Raw genomic sequence first — 19,753 nt, 5'->3', positions numbered from 1 at the left:
GATATGTCCAAGAGTTGTTTTATGGTTTAAAAAATAAGAAATTGAAGAGAAAGCTTTCTAAGTAACTCACTAGTATGTCTCTAAGATCTAGCAATATACGCTAAGTACCTAAAAGCTCAAGGGTAACTATAGATTTTGATATTCAACGTAATAAAATATTTCCCATCTCTTCAAAACAAATGAAAATTTAAGACAGAGACCACTGTAAAATCTAAGTAGAATCAAAAGCATTCTGCTGTTTAACTTCTATGACAGTACCCTGGCCTATGACAAAATAAGTGGAAGAAATACCTAATCATAGAAATAAACACATTTTGAGGTCTGGAAATACAGGAAAGGTCAGGCTACCAGTCAAACAAAGGGCATGAAATACCTCAAAGGCAAACATTCCTGACCCCAAGGCAAGTACGCCAGCGAAAAAGGAAACATGCCATACTGGGGCCTGGAAGTAGAAAACAAGTAAAGTCAAGACTGCTTCCCAGGACCCCTCAAGCAAGCCTAGTGCAGACCTCTGTAAGCCATCTGGTTTCAAGACATGTATCTTCTCTACCTGTCAAATTTGTCATTGTGGATTATACCTTCTAGTCCCACACTAATGGTTATCCTAAAAATATGATACAGACATAACACTAAGATAACAACACCTAAAAATCTGTTATTGAATAAATATAGTGCATATTATAGCACAAAACAGCACAGAAATAAATAGGATTTATCCAAATCTGAAAAATCACAAATCATATATATATTCTCAGCAAACTTATTTTTCCCCCAAACTTATTTAAAATTTCAACCAAGCTACAATTAAGGAACTTTTCAAAATAATTTCCAGGGTGTCTCATTTCAACCTCCTATTTCTTGAATATACACAACCCTGACATCACTGACATTCACAATAACAACCTCAAGATTCTGAAAAATACCAACTTCTTATTGACCGTTAAAGAAAAACTAAACTATGGCCAGAATAATTTTACTACTAAATGTATTGAGAACATGTAAAAGATATATATTTTATTTAAAACTGGCTGTAGATGAACTATAAACACATGAAATCCCTGTCAGACCAGTAAGTATTCATACCACAACTTTTCCTATCACAGTGCATAAACATAACTTTAACAAAACCAATAGGAGGGCTCGAGTTTCTAAGCAATACAATTTAAATATTTCCAATCGTGGAAACAAGGTTTTTCCAAGAAGCAATTTTTTCCCATAAACTATGGTATTTTGTATTAATCAATCAAAAATAGTATCAATAAAAATGCAATAGGAGCTATCCTATATTTCACATCAGAATATATTCCTTCTTGAAACTAAAAAAGACAAAAAAGCATTTCTAAAAGAGCAATCATTGGGGCGCCTGGGTAGCGCAGTCGTTAAGCGTCTGCCTTTGGCTCAGGGCGTGATCCCGGTGTTCCAGGATCGAGTCCCACATCGGGCTCCTCCGCTGAGAGCCTGCTTCTTCCTCTCCCACTCCCCATGCTCTGTTCCCTCTCTCGCTGGCTGTCTCTCTGTCACATAAATAAATAAAATCTTTAAAAAAATAAAATAAAATAAAAAAATAAATAAAAGCAATCATCAGTCATTTTTTCTATTCTAATAAAGAAGCTTTTTGAATATATCTGGAAGAAGATGATGATAGTAATAACGACAACTAAAGCTAGAATGATTTAATCTAAGAAGCTTTCACTGGCAAGAAAAAAAAAATCCCCAGAGAGAATGTCATTAAAACTTATGTATGAGTCATCATCCTAATTGTAAATGCAGTGAGCAATTTTATGATTCTTTCTCTACCTGTAACAATTACCTCTCCAAGAAAAGACCAAAGCCATTCATTCACTCATTCCCCCACCGTTGACCAACTATTCAGTAACAGCTTGCATCACGGCAAACGGTACGGAAAGTACACTTCAGATCCATCCACACCATCAAAAGCTTCTTCTACATTCTCCCTTCCCTCCATACAAGTCCCAAGGCTACTCGTGGGTATTCTAATGCTTAAGTCAAAGACTAGACTGAAAAAAATATATGCATCGTCTGTTAACTGATGAAGAATATAAATGCCAGTATTTGGAAGGTTCAAAGTCAACATAAAACCTGTTTACAGTAGTTTTAAAAGAAAGCAAAAATATGCAAAAAAAAAAAGAAATATTAAATAAGATATTTATTAATGGTAAAGACACAGATTATATACCTCAGATACTACTGTGAAAAATCTGATATTTAACTCCTGATTGACCACATCAGGTAGAAAAAAATTTCAGTTTGCCAAACAGAAAAGTCGCCTTTCACAAATGCCAAAAGCTTAATCGTAAAGTTTTCTATAATATTGATCAAACCGCACATTAACGGAGAAGAACAGATGTATGTGCAACAAATTAGGCTATTAGTTCAAATTTTGTTAGAGTTTTAAAAATTCAGGTAAAGCCTCTACTGTACAAAATTCAGATAATGGCACTGAGGATAAACACTTGACAATGATGTATCAAAAGAAACAAGATCTAACAACTTTTTTCCTACAGTGAAATATACTGTTAATAAGCTAGATAGACCTTTTAGTCTCCCCTGTGGTATTTTAAGTAGTCAATTAGAAGGATTAAAATGTGAATGCATTTGGAGTTTCCCAAAGGTTCAGATCCTGAAGAAGATAGGAAGTAATACAAAAAAAACTGTCCCTTATGTCTCAAGAGGCAAACAAACAAACAAAACATAACAGCAGGTTACCTCAATGTCACCTGTTAAAAAAGAATCCCGGAGTCAACCACACTAACCCACGTTAAATAAATAAGAAAAAAAAAACATAATAAAGCCATATGTTATGTGTTCCTCAGCCAATTTACTCATTTAATCCACAACTGCAGAGGGTCCGTGGGGTATTATGCCACTTACAATGGAAATTCTAAAAGAAGAGAAAAATATTCTTTGACCTCCAGGCATCTGCTAGTCAATGCCAGAAAAAGAGCAAATTCAGTACAGTACAGGTAATCCATCATGAGGAATTTAACACCCGTAGAAGTTATAGATTGGGAAACCATTAAATGCTAGTGGTTTTTTGAAAAATACTGAGACTTTTTGATCAATAGGAAGTAACCGTAGGCAAGGGAAAACAAAAGAAGATTAAGAACTCAAGGATAAAAATAAAAAACAGGGAAGATAACAACTCAAAGTAGAGAAGTACAAGCTGGAAGCACAGGCATCTATGTAGAGAACCATGCTGTAGCAATTAGAGGTCAGAGGAGGGGACATGACTGCAAAAGAGGGTCTTAACTGGAGACTCTGAGCCAGGAGTCTAAGGGACAGCAATCAACGTTATCCAATGGGAATGTTCTCCAAAACTACTGACATTATTTCATGAATAGAAGAGATTTAATACTTACCCGGTTTATATGGTTGCTCCTTAAAATAACCTGCAGTAGGGTTTTCTCAAATTCTTCCAACTTCTGGGAACACTTTTTAAGAATATGATTAGATAAGTTACAGTCACTGATCAGTCCAGCTAAAGTATTAACAGCTTCTGCCCAAAAGCTTGAAAAAGGAAATTTGGGTTTACGGTAAAAAGTGATCAGGCCGTCCAGCAACTGAAAAACAGAATCAGATACTGTGGAGAAGTCGTTTTCAAAGTGGCTTAGGTCTGTTTTCAGACTCCCTGATTCTGTCAAGTTCTTCAGTTCAAGAAGATGTTGCAAGAATTGCATGTGGGAAGACAGAGGATTTTCCAGAGTGCCACAATGTCTTTTCACAATGGGCAGTGGTAGAAAGGGTGTGGGGGTGCAGCTCTCCACAGAATGCTGGGCCACCTCTGAAGGTTCACTTCTCTGCTCATTTGATAAATCACACCCAGAATCTTCCAGCAGACTTAATGTATTTTCAGAACTTCCAGGTTCCTGAGCCTGCAACTGGGAAGACGGACCTCCTGAAACAGAAAGGAACGAAGTGTTATCTTTCTGTAGCTAATATTTCTTCATATAAAAACTAGACAGGGGGTCCTGGGTGGCTCAGTAAGCTAAGCACCTGACTCTGGATTTCAGCTCAGGGCATGTTCTCAGGATTGTGAGCTTAAGCCCCGTGTTGGGATCCACAATGAGCCTAGAGCCTTCTTAGTATTCTCTCTCTCCCTCTCTCCACCTGCCCTTCCAGCTCTGCTCATGCTCATTCTCTCGCTCTCTCTCTCTCAAAAAAACAAAACAAGCAAACAAAAAAACCCGCAAAAACAAAAAAACAAAAAACCCAAAAAACTAGACAGATTTTTCTAACTTAAAATATTAAATGAAGCATGCAAAAACATACTAAACATTTAAAAACCAGTAGTGTAAAAATCTAAAAGAGAAAAAACTCTGAAAGAAATTGCTTAAGCTGACTGTAGAAAGATCTCTGGTAGAAAGCAAAGGTGATTCCCCCATGTATATTTACAGGTCACTATCTCTCGTTCAACTATGTGCCATGCTTGAAAGATACAGAGAAGAAACCACAAGACCTGAAGGAGGTAACTGTCTGTAGAGATTCCAACAGGTCACTACAAAGCAGTAAGATGTATGCAGAGACAGAGATCTGCTCAGGGCACTATGAAAACAGGAGGACCACTGAACAGCGCACCATGGTTGGACTAGTGCATCCTGGAGGAGGTGATGGTGGCACTAATTTATAAGGCATAAGTAGGAGCTCCAAGTTAAAAGTTACGGGAATGCAGGGAGAAAATTCCATACACCAAAGAGGTAAGAGCTAAAGTCGAGACTTAAAAAGGAAAAGAAAAGCATCGTGTGTATAAGGAGCCACAAGTAGTTTGATGTTCATTACAGAAAATATAAAGCAAGATACTAAAATAAAGAAACATGCAGAGGCCAAGTCATAAAAGATCTTAGAAGATATATTAAAGGCCTTAAAATTTATAGAGTGAGTGTAATTCAAACTTGAATAATGTAAGACCCCTTTGGAAAAATTATATACACATCAACATGAATACCTGATGTACAATAACGATCTAGGAACAACTTATATACGTCCTTGGAATTATTCAAGCACACCTGCATCGGTATAGAGAGAAACAGATGGACAGGTAAAGGCAGATCTCATAGATCCTTGAAAGTATGTCTATGGCCACTAGAATCTTCTGATGTTGGCTGAGGCACTGCAGTTAAAGCTAAACTAGTAATTTTAGGTCATTCTTTGACAGAAATTCCATCATAAACACAAATAAGGTTATTGTCTGTAAAATGATTATCAGTAAAATTTACAAACAAAATTGTGAAATTCTTATTGAATGTTCTAAAGCACATGTATATATTTAGGAAACCAAGTTTGGGAAGTATTGCTGTCCGCAATGAAAGGAGTGAGACGCTAAACAGTGCAATGCAGGAAAGGTAAATGGTTTTATTTTTTATTCACAGATCACTCACTCTATTGGCCGTAGGAAGGGCAGATTTGAGGGAGGACACAATGAGACTGAAGGATGTGCTAATACCAGATGATGAAAGAAATGAACCAAGTAGTTGCTGTGGAAAAGAAAGGAAGGGACTGACCAGGGAAATAAATTCAAAAACGTCAAAATATAACATAGAAGCCAGAGGACTGACTGGATATGGGCAATGAAGTTGAGGTAGGAATAAATGGCTCCTTTGTTTTTGAGTCAGGTGACTAGGTAGATGATGGTGCTACTAACTGAAATGGTAAAAATACAGACAGAAAAACTGGTTTAGGAGAAATGATAAGAGTTCAGGTTTGGTCTTATAAACTGTGAAGAAACTGGAGGAACTCGAGGCAAAGAGATTCACCTAGAAATTGGCCAATGAGCCTGAGGGTGGGGAAAAGGTCTAGACTGAAAATGCATCTGAGGAGTCATCAGTGTGTAGGTGGTATGTGAAATCATGAAAATGGTTAGGATCACTTGGTGAGAGTATGAACAGCGACTAGAACAAAGAAGATCAAAGAGTGACCCTGAGGAGTACTGATATTTGAGGGCTGACTAGAGGGAAAAAAATGATTAAGGACACAGGGAAGGAACAATTAAAGAGGTACAAAAGGAATAAAAATGACTGTGGTATGAAAGTCAAGGGAAAAGTTTCAAGGAGAATTACATGCAGTAGAGAAATCCATAAAATAAAAAGCTGAGAAAAATATGTTGGAATTACTCATTAGAAAATCACCAGTGACTGTAACCACAGCAGCTCTGCTCAGTCAGGGTGGTGGACAGAGGCCAGAGTGCAATGGGAGTGACGGGGCAGAAAGTCAGCGAGGACTGGCTGAGGCTTCTGAGGAGTTGGGTCAGGAGAGTATAAAATGGGACAGGAATTGCAGGCAAATGTGGCATGTCAAATTGGGAGAAATCTGAGCAATTATAGACTAAGAAGAAAAACATAACACAGAAGCAAAAGCTGGAGAAATGAGAAAAAATTTAAAATGCCAGGAAGGGCCTGGCCCTGGAGAAGGCAGGGGGGAGACTGAGTCAAGGACCCCAGTGGATGGGCTGTGCTTAGTGATGCAGAAGTAGTTTATTTCCTTTGAGGCTGAAGGAAAGAGAATGAGAATGTACAGGGATGTAAAAAAAAAAAAAAAAAAAAAAAAAAAAAGAAAGAAAGAAAAGAAAAGAAAAGAAAAAGAAAAAAATGCCCTTAGCATATAGGAAGTTGAAAGAGATCTCACCTAACAGTCATTTTTTAAAGTTAGAGATGGGGGAATACTGGTTGATCAGGGCCTGGGAAGAATGATGAAAGGAACATCTATCCTCCCCATCTCACATTTGGAAATCTGATTTGTTGCTCTTTTGTCCCTCAATACAAATAGAAGGCGATGATGAGGCAAAATGAGAGGATCAGACTTTAATTTAGAGTTCATTGAATTAAAAAGTATCTGCTATAATCACCACAAATGTGCAACTATGTGCTTGCCAATTATCACAACAGTATCTGTACTCCATGTTCAGGGGGAAACGCAGTTAAGTTAAAAAATGTGGTGGTCACCCAAAGGGTGAACTATCGACAAAGCATTTAACCATACGTGGCCATTTCTACACTAAAAGAGGCACATAGCCTGCTCATTTTTTTATAATAATTCTTTATTATGTTTTGTTAGTTGTATTAGGTTATGTTAGTCACCATACAAACTAGTACATCCCTAGTTTTTGATGTAAATTCCATGACACAGCCTGCTCATTTTAAGCCAACAGACAATTTCTTTTTCTTTTGAGCAAGAATAAACATTTGAAGTGACTTTTCACTCTTCACAAAAGTAAAGGGTGGGGGATTACGGTAATTATCTAGGTAGATTATATTTTTCTTCCATGGAATTCACAATGGTCTTCACTAAGAAAGTGAACACGAGTTTAAATATTTCATGAACCTCCTCAACTTCCCATTACAGTAAGATGAACTTCATGGGTGATGATTTCAGGGAAGACATAAAATGAATTCTACCAACAACTAAACTGGGAAGCAAAAAGCTGTTTTCTTGTTTCTGCTTTTCACCCCTCACTGGTGTACCTTCTGGCAAGTCACAACCACTCCATCTCATCTGCTTCGTGTGCTGATTGGTACCCATTTGTGGGGAGTAGCTCTACCCATGCATGCGCTCGGGGCATAGGAATACACAAAGTGACCATCACTCGTCGTGCCTGCTTCGTTTCTGCCCCCACAGAAAAGACTGTTGAGGGTATGTGGGAAACCACACAGAGAGGAATGTCCTCTCAGTGCCCTGAAGGAATGCATAATTCCACCAGCGAGGACCACAGTGAGCTTTTATGCAATATGGCTTACAATATTAAAGTCACTTTGTCAAAATGAATAGAACAATCTTATATTCGCATTTCACTTTACAAAGCAGTTTCATCAAATAACTCAATTGTTGTTCCCAACAACCCCTGAACATGGGTTATTATTATTATTCCTAATTTACCGATAAGGAAATGTAGGCTCCACTTGATTAAGAGGTCTAAGAAAAGCCACAGAGGGAGAAGCGAAACCAAGTACTCAGTTCCAAGTCCAATCATCTTCTAACCACAGCAAAAAGGCCTGTGTGTTCCCATGCCGGCCTCTGTACATACCCCTCTGCCTCTTTAAATGAGTCTTACAGAACTCATTCTACTCAGATTCTAGTCATTTGCTTGGATGACTTTTCTCAAAATAAATCTCGAAGCTTGACTAACAAAGCATCATACCCAAAGGAGAGAAGAGAAAAATGAAGCCATACTACTGCAACTTTCTGTAATTCCTGCTTCTCCAGGAGGGACTAAGGTGAAGCAGAAGTCAAATGATGCTTCTCTCTTAATTTGTTATTGGGCTGAAGGGATCGAGGACTATAATTTCTCTCCAAGTCACTGGACATGATCTAACCGACACATTTGTCATTAGATGTAAAGAGATAGTAAAGTACATACATACGCATCCTGACCAAGCAGAGTCCAGGATATTTTAAGTGCTCAGAAATATTATCTATTGTTATTAAATGATAATAGATACCAAGAATCTAAATTATGCTAAAGTATGACATCGCATATATAAGTGCATAAAATAAGATACCAGTTAAAACCACAGATTCTGTCCAAAATATTCTATAGTCCCTCTCATACCCTGGATCTCACAGACTTTCAATTCCATTTTCCTGGGCCCTGTCTCTTCCATCTTCTTTCAGTAAATAAATTCCACCTTCATCCCACTTACCATTTAAGAGTGGATCTCAAGCATGTTCAACAAAATAGAGCTGTGCCCGCCTGCTACACATTCTACCCTAGAAATGCCCATCCTGGAATCAAATTATTCTCTGCTGCCCCCAGATTTTCACACCACATCAAATCTTGATGCCGTTTGTCATCCATTTCTACAGTCCTTACATTACTTATAAAGCTAGACCCAGAGAACCAACTGTCTAAAAGGCATCTTTTTCTCCACACCTTGAAAATCCCATGAATTTTCTGTTTATAAGCTGTACAGATCTTCTTCATACACCGCACACGTAAACATACAATTCTTGTTTGTACCGCACACCACCAATTTCAGTCCCCGGCAAGACTGTTCCTCCATTCACCAGGCCCGAGCGAGGGATCACTCTTGGCAACTTTCTTTCAACCTCCACATACAGTGAAATGCCATGTTATGCTGACTCCACCTTCCGTACCTGTGTTAGTCAGGACTCTCCAGAGAAATGGAACAATAGGATTTATATACAAGAGAGAGGGAGAAAAGAGTTTTAACATAAGGCATTGGCTCACGTAATTATGGAGGTTGAGAAATCCCAAAATCTGCAGTCAGCCAGCTGGAGACCTAGGAGAGGAATGGTATTATATAGTTCCAGAGCAACTACAAAGGCCTACAAAGGAAAGCTGACAGTGTAAGTTCCAGTCTGAAAGCCAGCAGGCTCGAGCCCCAAGAAGAGCCAATGTTTCAGGTCGAGTTCAAAGGCAGGAAAAGACCAATGCCCCAGCTCAAAGACAGTCAGGAAGAAGGAATTCACTCTTATTCAGCCTTTTTGTTCTCTTGAGTTCAACTGATTAGATGAAGTCCATCCACACTAGGGCAGGTGGTCTGCTTTACTCAGTCTACTCAACTGTTAATCTTGTCCAAAAACACCGTTACAGACACATCCACAATAAAGTTTGACCAAATATCTGGGCACTAGGTGACTCAGTCAAGTTGAAACATAAAACCAACCACCATTACACATGTGAACCTGTCCTTGCCTGGACTCCCACCCCTGCTCTAGTTCACACCATCATCATCTCTTGCACTAATTACCACAGCACCCTTGCCTAACTGATCTACCAGCCTTTGGTTCTATCCTCTTCTAGGCCAGATTCTGAACTGACCTGACAGTCACCTGCTGAAATACTAGTTTGATCACAGGGTCGTCATCCTTAAAACCTTCCAATGGCTTCCTTTACCAGATAAGAGTCCTCCAAGATCCTCAGCTTGGCCCACAGAGCCTTTCACTGCTTACTTCTCCAGCCTTGCCTCCATTGTCACTCTGACTTATGTATAAGTAATATCAAACACTTACAGTTAACCAAAACACACCATGCTATTTCATACAACTATGTATTTGCACAAGTTGTTCCCACTACGTGGTATGTTCTTATGCTATAACCCAGAGATGGACTGATTCCTCAAACCCGGATTCAAATCCTCTGTGAAACCTTCCCTGCTTTGCCCAGAGCAAAGGAAATCATTCCCCATCTGGGCTATCATGTACCTTACACGTACTTCTATTACTGCACTCATCAACCTGTTCGGAGTGTATGACTGACTCCCTCTTGGAAGGGAGAGATTCTTGAGGACAGACACAGAGCTTACTAATCTGAGAATTTCTGTTGCCTGATGCCTGCCCTCCTACATAGTTGGTGGTGTGAATTCTTGTTGAATATACATATTAACAAAAAAGTTAAGTCAAATTGCATTTCTTCCAATGCGCTGAAATGTCATCATGGGCATATATAACTGGTCACTACCAACCATGATTTCTTAGTAAGAATAGTCACTCACATGTACTGATGAATTGAACAATTTAAAAGTAGTGTTTTCGCCACCTGGTGGTCAAACAGAAATTGCTATTTTCAAGTACCACATAATTCTCAAACGACAGTGTTTCACTTTAAAACAATTGTTTGTCTTCTGCCTCTGGAAAGATATGTTTTGGCATATTGCAAAGCATATTTGAGAACTGCTGACAAAGGAAAGCTTACAGTTCTGTTTAATCCCACTCTAGCAGCTGGCATCCTAATTCTAGTTTTGAATACACCAAGAGAGACAGCAATGTCAAATTATGAAATTATAAGCTAATGGAATGATTCATCTTAACAGAATTGTCTTCACTGCATTAGGTTCACAAAACAAAACAATGCATTTGTGGGTCAGCGTGGTCCCGAACTACTTGATAGTGCGATTCCTCCCATGCCCAGTGCTCAGACCCTCAGCTTTCCTTCTTGTCCCCATCTCTCTCATCTCCGAGTTTGCCAATTTAAACCTTCTGAATTGTTGTCTTTGGCTTTCTCTTCCTGTTCCAACTTCCTGGATGTCCCCACCTTTCCTAGAGCCTCAAAGGACTCTATAGGCGGATGATTCTCAAAGTTCTATGTCCATCCCACCTCCTCTCCCAAGCTCAAGTGCCTAGCTCTCAGCATTTTAAACCATGCAAGTCCAAAAGAAACCGCATCCTTCACTTACACTTGGTCCAATTCCCTGATAACAGTGCTATCATTCTCTGTTTCCACCATTAGAAACCTAAGGGTCAACTTTGACTTCTTCCTTGATCCCCATATACACTCTATTGACAAATAATGTTGATCCTGCCTCCCCTTTTTGTTCCTTTAGATTCACTAAGTTTGTTCCCATTTAGGGCCATTCCCTCTGCCTGGGATGCTCCCTCCACCCTGAACCCCAATTTTCTAAAGGCTGGTTCCTCATTATCATTCAAGTGTCTGTTAAAATGTCACTTCTTCAGAGAGACCTTACGTGACCACCCAGTCTAAAGAAGCCACCAGATCCGTCTCTGTCACACCTCCCTATTTTCATTCTCTAAATGTCACTTGTCACTGCCTGATTATTCTCTGCCGGTATAATCTGTCCCACCCACAAAATATATACTCTACGACAGTCTTGGACTGCTGATTTACCGCCATATCCCAGAGCACGGAATATTGAGAGAGCTCAAGAGAAATTTACTCAATTAAAAAAAACCTTTTTTAGATCATCTCTTCTTTCCCATGCCAAAATAATAACACATAAGATATGGGCAGTGACTGGGCTGTTCCTGTCTCTAGCTCCTCCCTCTTCCAAACAACGCTAAACATGATGCCCAATTACTGTGCCCAAATAACCTATGCCTCAGATTACCTAAAGGAACCACTTTCAGAAAGCATACTGCTTGGCACATGCATAGCACACCCCCAATAAATGCTAGTTTTCCCTCTATTTTCCTGCTGGAACATCTCCAAAGGCTCCTTGCTGCCTACAGAATAAAGCATGTTTTCCACTGGCTGTCACACCTCTTCTTAATAGGCTCCAACCTAGCTTTTCATCTTATTTTCCAGAACACCTCCTCATGCTCTCTACGCCACAGTCAAATTAGATCATTTGCCAGCAGATTCCTGTGTCTGTCCTTTACACTGTTCCCTCTTGCCTGAAATACCCTAGTATCCACAGCTTTCTAAATCCTACCCATCCTTTAAAGTCAGCAACATCCTCCAAAAAGAATTTTAAAAGTCCTATTCTCTAAAGCAAAATAATCACTCTCTCCTCTAAACATCAGTATCTTCCTCTGGACCACAGTCTCACTGGGTATAATTAGTGATGTGATCGTGCTCCCAATAGACTGTATGATCCTATGGGCAGGGCATAGACCCATTTCTCTTTACACTGTCCACATTGTTTGTACTGAACAGCTACTGAATAAAAAGGGGCTGAATAAATGAACAGAATCTCTCTAACGGAAAAGAGTTTTTAGGACAAAATTAGATGCTGGTAAGAAAAAGCAATTTCTCTTTGGATTCAGTCATCTGGGGGCAAAGATATGCAGTATAGGTAAAAAGCATAGTCCTGATTTCATGTCCTAACAAACAGGAAGTACCATGTTGAGAGATAGTGCACACGTATATTACAGCCCTACAGAAGAACATCAAACCCGTGAAAATACAACCCTCTACCAAGCGAACCAATGAATCCACCTGCATAACTTCATCAGTGTGTGGATGTTATGAATGCTATGCAGAATTGGTAAAAACAATACAATGACGGACGTCAGCAATACACCACATTCACTGGCCTCCCAATGCTGTGAATGCCCAATGACACAGCTCTCTACAATCTAGCCCCAATTAGCTTTCTTGCTGAGATCATACACATCTCCAATCTCTTCCTGAGCAAGTCTCTTTCCAAAAGAATTTGCCTGAATTTGTTTTCCACTGAGCCCGTGATGACACTGCTTTGACTTCAGCTCTTGATCAGAGTTCCAACAGCTCACATCTGTACTGTTGAGATGTTACCTTCAAGCCAGCTTGGTCCTCCAACCCCACCCTACCAGACAGCTGAGGCTGGCATTCATTTCCACTGATGTGTCCATTTCACTCTCCTTATCGAAAATCAGAAGCACTGAGATCTTTTACCAAGTGCAATTTTTCCCAACTTATATCACCATAAGAGGAACATATTAAGTATTCCTAGGTACAATTAATCAGTGTTTCCAGGAGAGGGCTCCAGGAACTTGTATTTTAAATAAACATCTCAGGGGAGTCTCACAATTAAGTCTCAAAAGCACTACTCTGCACTACTCCCACACCTAGGCACTCAGTCTGCTTCATGGGTTTCTTGCCAGGCTACAGGTCTCCTACTTTATGAGATCATACAATGGTGGTTTTCAACCTTACCTGCACATTTAAGTGACTTTGGAACATTTCTAAATTCCAATGCCAGACCACACTCCATGCTAAGTACAATGCCAGAATCTCAGAGGTAGAACCCAGATATCAGTATTTTTTTAAGACACCCAGGTGATTCTAGTGTGAGAACCACTATCTCAGATTAATTTTTATTTGTTCTGCTTTCTTTGGAGAGCAGAGAAACGGACTGTGGCCCATTCATGCCATTTCCATTCCCATCTTCAAATCTCCCAGAAATATCTATTTCCTCTTTATCTATTTATGTTCAATTCATGTTTAATCTTTCAGGATTCAGCTGGAATTCTTCTCCCTTTTCAGGGTCATCTTTGCCACTTTATTTTCTATTTTGCAAAAGTAGAGCCTTATATATTCTAGCTGTCTCCTCCCACCTTATCTAAGCCAGCATCACATCCCTGATGGACCACAGCCTTGGACTGCTACCCAGCAGCCTGCTTCTCCTCCCACTTACATTCTCCACACAGCAACCACAGCAAAAAGTCCAAAGCTCCTGTTTCATGCTCACCAAAGATTCCCAGTGTGCTTCAAGTCCTACCCCCTGGAAGAAGCCCTATATCGTCAGCACTCCTGGCCTTGCTCTGGTCTCATCTTACTCCCTCTGCTCTGTGTCTGCTCACTAAGCATGCAAGCTAGTTTCTGCCTCAGGGGCCACTCGGATGACCCTGCTCGAACACCTCCTTCTCAGTGAGGTCTGTCTGACCACCCAGGCTCTTAGCAGCCCTGCCCCATCCACATGCATTCCATCGCTTCAACCTGGTTTATTTTTTTTCACAGCTTTTAAGCCTCTCAGAATTTTTCCTGCTTATCAGTTTGCTTGTTATTGTCTGTCTCCTCTATGGGAATATTGATGGTTTCTTTTTTTTCACCACAACCTCCAGAAATCAGTTTTTGTTGAAGAAATGAATCAACTAATGAATGACTATCAATAAATATAACCCCAAATGAAACTATATACATCATATGTAGTGTCCTTCTATGTGTCCATCTCAGGAGATCTTGCCTCTCTAACCAAATAATAAACTCACAAGATGTAACCAGTAAACTTCTTCTCCAACCTTGGAAGTCAAGCACAGTACTGAACAAATATATTTAAGTACTTACTTGTTGATTATTTGGGCTATTTTAGAAGATCCTCAATATTATATTGAAACAGTTAAGTTGTTTTTTTTAAACTGACTTCCAGTTACCTGTAATTTTTCCTACCCGTAAGCATCCACACCTAAATCATAATGTTTACTACATCACAACTGAACAAGCACAACAAGAAGTCTCTCATTTTAATTCACCTTCCAATTTTTTCACACTTCAATTCCATTCTCTAAATTACACCCATCTTGTAAAGTACCATGCAACTGGCAAATCTGTGATTGCAGGCGTGGCCTGTATGTGGCCACTGAACTGCCTGATAAGGATTCAAGCACATTTTTGTCTAATTGACGTGCATTTGTTCAGATCGAGCAGAGAGATATCTCAGCCAGATAACTGCTACAGGGATGGTCTAAGCCTCAGCTGCGTCTCTGGAAATAAGACCTTCCCCTGACTGGAACATTTTTTAAAGCCTGCCTTGTATAGGCTCATGGTCATGGGTTCTGGTTTCAAGATTTTATTATTATTATTTTTTACATCTGCTATATTGAAACCAGTCCATGAAATCTAGGCTTTTTAAAAAGCTGTCAAATAGTGGCGCTTAGGTGGCTCAGTTGGTCGAGCGTCTGACTCTTGGTTTTGGCTGAGGTCATGATCTCATGAATCTTGAGACTGAGCCCCGTGTTGGGCTCCACACTCAGCAGGGAGTCTCCCTGAGGATTCTCTCCCTCCACCCCTCACCCCACCTGCGCATGCACTGAGAGAATGCGCGATCTTTCAAATAAATCTTTAAAAAAAAAAAAAAGCTATCAAATAGTTACTATGCATAGCTAGAACCAACGTTTTACCCTAAAGCCTTACTGGCGATCACAGATACTAAGGAAATTGCTTTCTATGAAACAGAGGAAAAGAAAACAAAATTTAGGGGCGCCTGGGTGGCTCAGTCAGTTAAGCGTCTGCCTTCGGCTCAGGTCATGATCTCAGGGTCCTGGGATTGAGCTCCACGTTGAGCTCCCTGCTCCGTGGCAAGCCTGCTTCTCCCTCTCCTCCCTGCTTGTGCTCTCTGTCGCTATCTCTGTCTCTCGCTCTCAAATAAATGAATAAAGTCTTTAAAAAAAAGTCAGACACTTAAAAAAAAGAAAAAAAAGAAAACACAAAATTTAGGCAATCACGTTATTTTGTTAGTATCATTTAAAATACTATTTTATTTATACCCATGGGGGGGCAATACTACCTTCCAATACCCCCTTCTTATTTATTTCAGAATCATTAACAGTTCAATGTGTTCCCAGGTAAATGATAAACATACATCTTCAAATAACTTAGGCTTCCCGAAGTCTTAGGATACACAAAACATTTATGTAATCCCTTTTAATCTTCAGTTTTGGTGACTAAAGATAATGTTTCTCCCAAGTGCTGAATATTATAATACAAGCCATAATACACACCCATCATCCTTTCAAAGGATGCCTTGCAAAGCCTTGATGTCTTTCTCCCCAGGGTGCTAGTAATTCCTGTCAAGTCTGCTGGCCCAGGTGAGGGGATTCTGCTCTAGGACCCTCACTGACCCTTGCAGGAATCAGAAATCACCTCTCCTTTTCATACAGAGATATCACTCCAAGAGGAATCTAATAATGGATCTTGCAGGTACCAAAAAGAAATTATAAAATGTTGGTTCATGAAATACATATCCCCTTTCCCTCCCAAATTACAAAATACTTTTTGACCTCATAATCAGGCATTTCTGCTAAACGAATTTTACAAAAGCATTACAAGAAAAGCACCATGAAAACTCGGAGGTGAAAAGATTATTTCATTGTAGAATCACACAGATGACCCTTTTCTTTAAAAACTCACAAGACTTGAAATATTGATAATGCCCTTAGACTGACAGGCAGTCCAGAAATAGAGAAAGACTATAATTGGCCAATTTTGAGTTTAGGAATGGGTGCCTTTCATTTCACCATGGAATATAACATTTGATGGATGACATAATAGCTCGTCATATGCCTTATGTATATGAACTAATTACAGGCTTGTTATGAAGACCAAGAATCATTCACATGCAGCATTCTGGAGACACAGGCATTGCCACAGCTAACCTTCTTTTTTTAAGTATGGTCTATCTGCCAGTAAAGCCACAAATGACAACTCTGTAAGAACATATGGATGTGGCCAAAAGTCGTATACTTAATTCCGTAGAGTGTGTTCTCTAGCATAAGGAGACAAAGTAAAAATGTTCTTAATTCTAAAAAAGAGGCAGAGCCAGAGACAGCTCAGTAGTCAATTATTATACTGTCACTTACGATTAAAATGTAGTCTTGTTAGTAAAAAGGAGAGCTCAATTTTCTGTAGACACCTTATTGCTAACCAAGCAGAACTCATTTCCACTGACTTTTACTATTGTGATAATCCTGAAAATAAAGCCCATTCTCAGGGGTGTGTAACTTGTGAGTCCAAGTTATAAAGCAGTACAGCCTAGCTTTAGTATTACGGTTCATTCATCCGTCACTCATTATAAAAATCAGTGGCCTAGGAAATTAAATAAACTTGACCAAAAGAACAACATAATCTCAACATTAAAAATGAAATTAAGACACATTTTTCAGGGAGAAAATAAGCCAAACTTAATATATTCTGTCTTGCCAGAATATGATTTCACAGAACATATACGATATTCAATGCTACAATGTAAAGGCATTGGAGTAAGGGCTGGGAGGACCCAAATGGTAAGTAAGAACACATGGATATGGCCAAAAGTCATATACCTAGTTGGCATGCCTCCTACCATCAAAGAACTAAGAAAAAGGCAGGCCAACAACTAATTCTACCACACTACATGGCAAAAGGCATTAGTGTCAAGCAGAGGTACCGAGGTACAGGTGATTTGGTAGAGAAACACGAAGGAATTGGTTCAAACTGGGGAAAAGCCAGAAAGATTTCATACAGTACCAGTGTTAGGGGATCGCAGTGCTTTCATTCGGGAGGCGTTTCATACCAGGAGGTGCATGAACAAGGGCACAGAAGCAGGGACCTGAGCAAGGCTCGGGAATGTGTGGCGAGAGCAGAGGGAAACCAGAGGTGTAGGAGAGTAGGGGACAGGGCTCACAAAAGATTCTGGGTTCACCATGGGAAAGACTGTGACTGTAAGCTGTACCTAGACAGCGGAAAACTACCCACTGCTTAAAACATGGTCTTTACTGTATCTTAAGAAAAACTGCAGAGGCAAAAAACACACACAAAAAAACAAAAAAGTGTGACAGACAAACTAACCCACAGAAAGCTCTTGGAACAGTCAAGGGGTGATGATGTTTCTTTGGGAGAGAGAAATCGTATGGTCCATTGTGGAAGAACACTGAAAATTATACAATGGGGAAATCAAAACAGGACAGAAATCAGATCAGAACTTTATGTAGCCATACAGACATAGAAAATGAAAATCAATTTCTATTAACGTACCTCTCAAAATAATTAAACAGGATAACAGCTGAATTCCTACAAAATTTTCTAAGCAGTTTACTCCCAGAAGAAATCAGACTGCTGGGCCGAAGGATCTTCCACTCGTGCTACTGGACTGGGGCTGAGAACAATTTTACTGCTGGGAAGAAAAAACTCTCACACACCCTTAAGCCTCTGTTCTTTTCTTTCCCACTGGTATAATCTGCTAAACCAGATAGATCCAGGTCTTTGAAAGACAGAATTAAACAATAAAATCCTTATGTCCAAAAAAAAAAAAAAATTAGGTTCTTCTGCTGCTAAGCCATCAATGACAAATCCCATCAGACTATCAAGGCCAAGGAGGAAGGAAATTCATATTTACTTTTTGTCCTGTGTCAAGAACCTTGGTGCCAAGCATTCTCCATTAACCTCGATTGCTTGTCGCTATCCTTCTCATCATCTTCATTTTACATCTGCCTTAGAGAACTTAGCTAATGTTGGTAGAGCTGAGACTCAACCCAGATTCATCTAACTCCGATCCTCTTGCTCTTCCCAGTGAGCAATCTCCCTCCAGAATTTGTCTTCAGCAACCCTTCCCATCATCAATAACACCTCTCCCTTTGTCGGATCTCTCTTCCCGCATTGCGGAATGTGCATTCTGAATCACTGAGCACCTCCTGTGTGCCTGGCATTGGTAAGCATCATTCATCAGTGCAGCAGGGTGCTCTGGGCCTTGCCCTTTCCTTATTTTATTTCAACGTGTCAGAATGGATGTTACAATCGCATCACTTCTATTGACTTCCAAGATACCTTCTGGTAAACCAGTCATTCCATGATATTCATGCCATAAAAACTGAGTGTCTGCTACTTTCCAATAAATGCAGAAAATTTTAAGTAGCTGGAGAAAAAAAGTATTTACTACAGAACAATCTAAAAGATATTCCCTTAATCCTTTAAGTAATTTTAATAGCTAAGAATTCTTGGTAAAGTTGTTAACAGTATTAAAATCAGAATCATAAGTTACGACCATGTTGTCACAAGGTTTATAATGAAACGACTAAGGGGGGGGGTGCGCGCACGTGTGCGCGCATGTGTTTAAGTGCCCTCTTAATTAAATATTTACTTATAAATCATGTTGTAGAAAACATCTCTGCATCAACGGATATAGGGTTTCTCAGAAATGCCTCGAAGTATTGCCAAAAAGATTTCATAGACAACTTATATGGGAAGTCGCCTATTACATGGGAGTTGACAAAAGGAATGTTACTTGCCCCTTTCTCTAGAGGCTTTTTGACTCTTCATGGGCTGCTCAGTATTACTACTAACTCAAGGACCCTCAACACTGCAGAAATTAATGGCAATCACATAAGGAGATCCATTTTAAAAGTATACAAACTGTTCAATAAGCTACCTATTACAATAAATAAAAAATACTGAAGGAAGAGCAGAAATACAAGTATCCCCTGATTTTTAAAAACAAATGCCTTATGATATTGCTTTTACAGGATACAAGGAGCTATCTACTACTATTTACCATTACAGAAGAAAAAAAAGTAGACTGGAATAAATGCCAGTTTTCATTTTATAGTTGCTCACTATTCACACACAAGAGCTTAAGATCCCCCACCAAGGTCCCAACTCCAAACCCACCCATCCCACTAGCACATGCAAACGTGTACAAAGACAACTGAGCAGTCCTTCCCCCAGCTGCCCACAGACCCACCATCCCCTCTCCCCAGTGTCCTCCATGCTCTCCGATCTCACATTAAAGGACATTAGTCAGATGTTTTCCCCCTAAGAGCCAAAACCAGTGTCTTCTACTCTTTCTAATAAAGAACTGCAGCATACAACAAA

General features: G+C 39.6%; 1 protein-coding gene across 1 annotated transcript in view; it reads right to left on the bottom strand.

The window, feature by feature from the left end:
• The window catches only part of MEI4 (meiotic double-stranded break formation protein 4), a 182,969-nt gene that overhangs the window by 151,182 nt on the left and 12,034 nt on the right, over nucleotides 1-19,753 (bottom strand). Inside the window, exon 2 of the mRNA XM_008684844.1 lies at nucleotides 3,381-3,916. Coding sequence (XP_008683066.1) covers nucleotides 3,381-3,916 — 536 coding nt within the window. The remainder of the gene's footprint in view (nucleotides 1-3,380; nucleotides 3,917-19,753) is intronic.

This window comes from Ursus maritimus, unplaced genomic scaffold (genome assembly GCF_017311325.1).
Source record: "Ursus maritimus isolate PB19 unplaced genomic scaffold, ASM1731132v1 scaffold_29, whole genome shotgun sequence".
NCBI classification, from domain to species: Eukaryota; Metazoa; Chordata; class Mammalia; order Carnivora; family Ursidae; genus Ursus; species Ursus maritimus.
The sequence above is the reverse complement of the archived record's forward strand: the minus strand, read 5'-3'. Positions and strand labels throughout refer to the sequence as shown.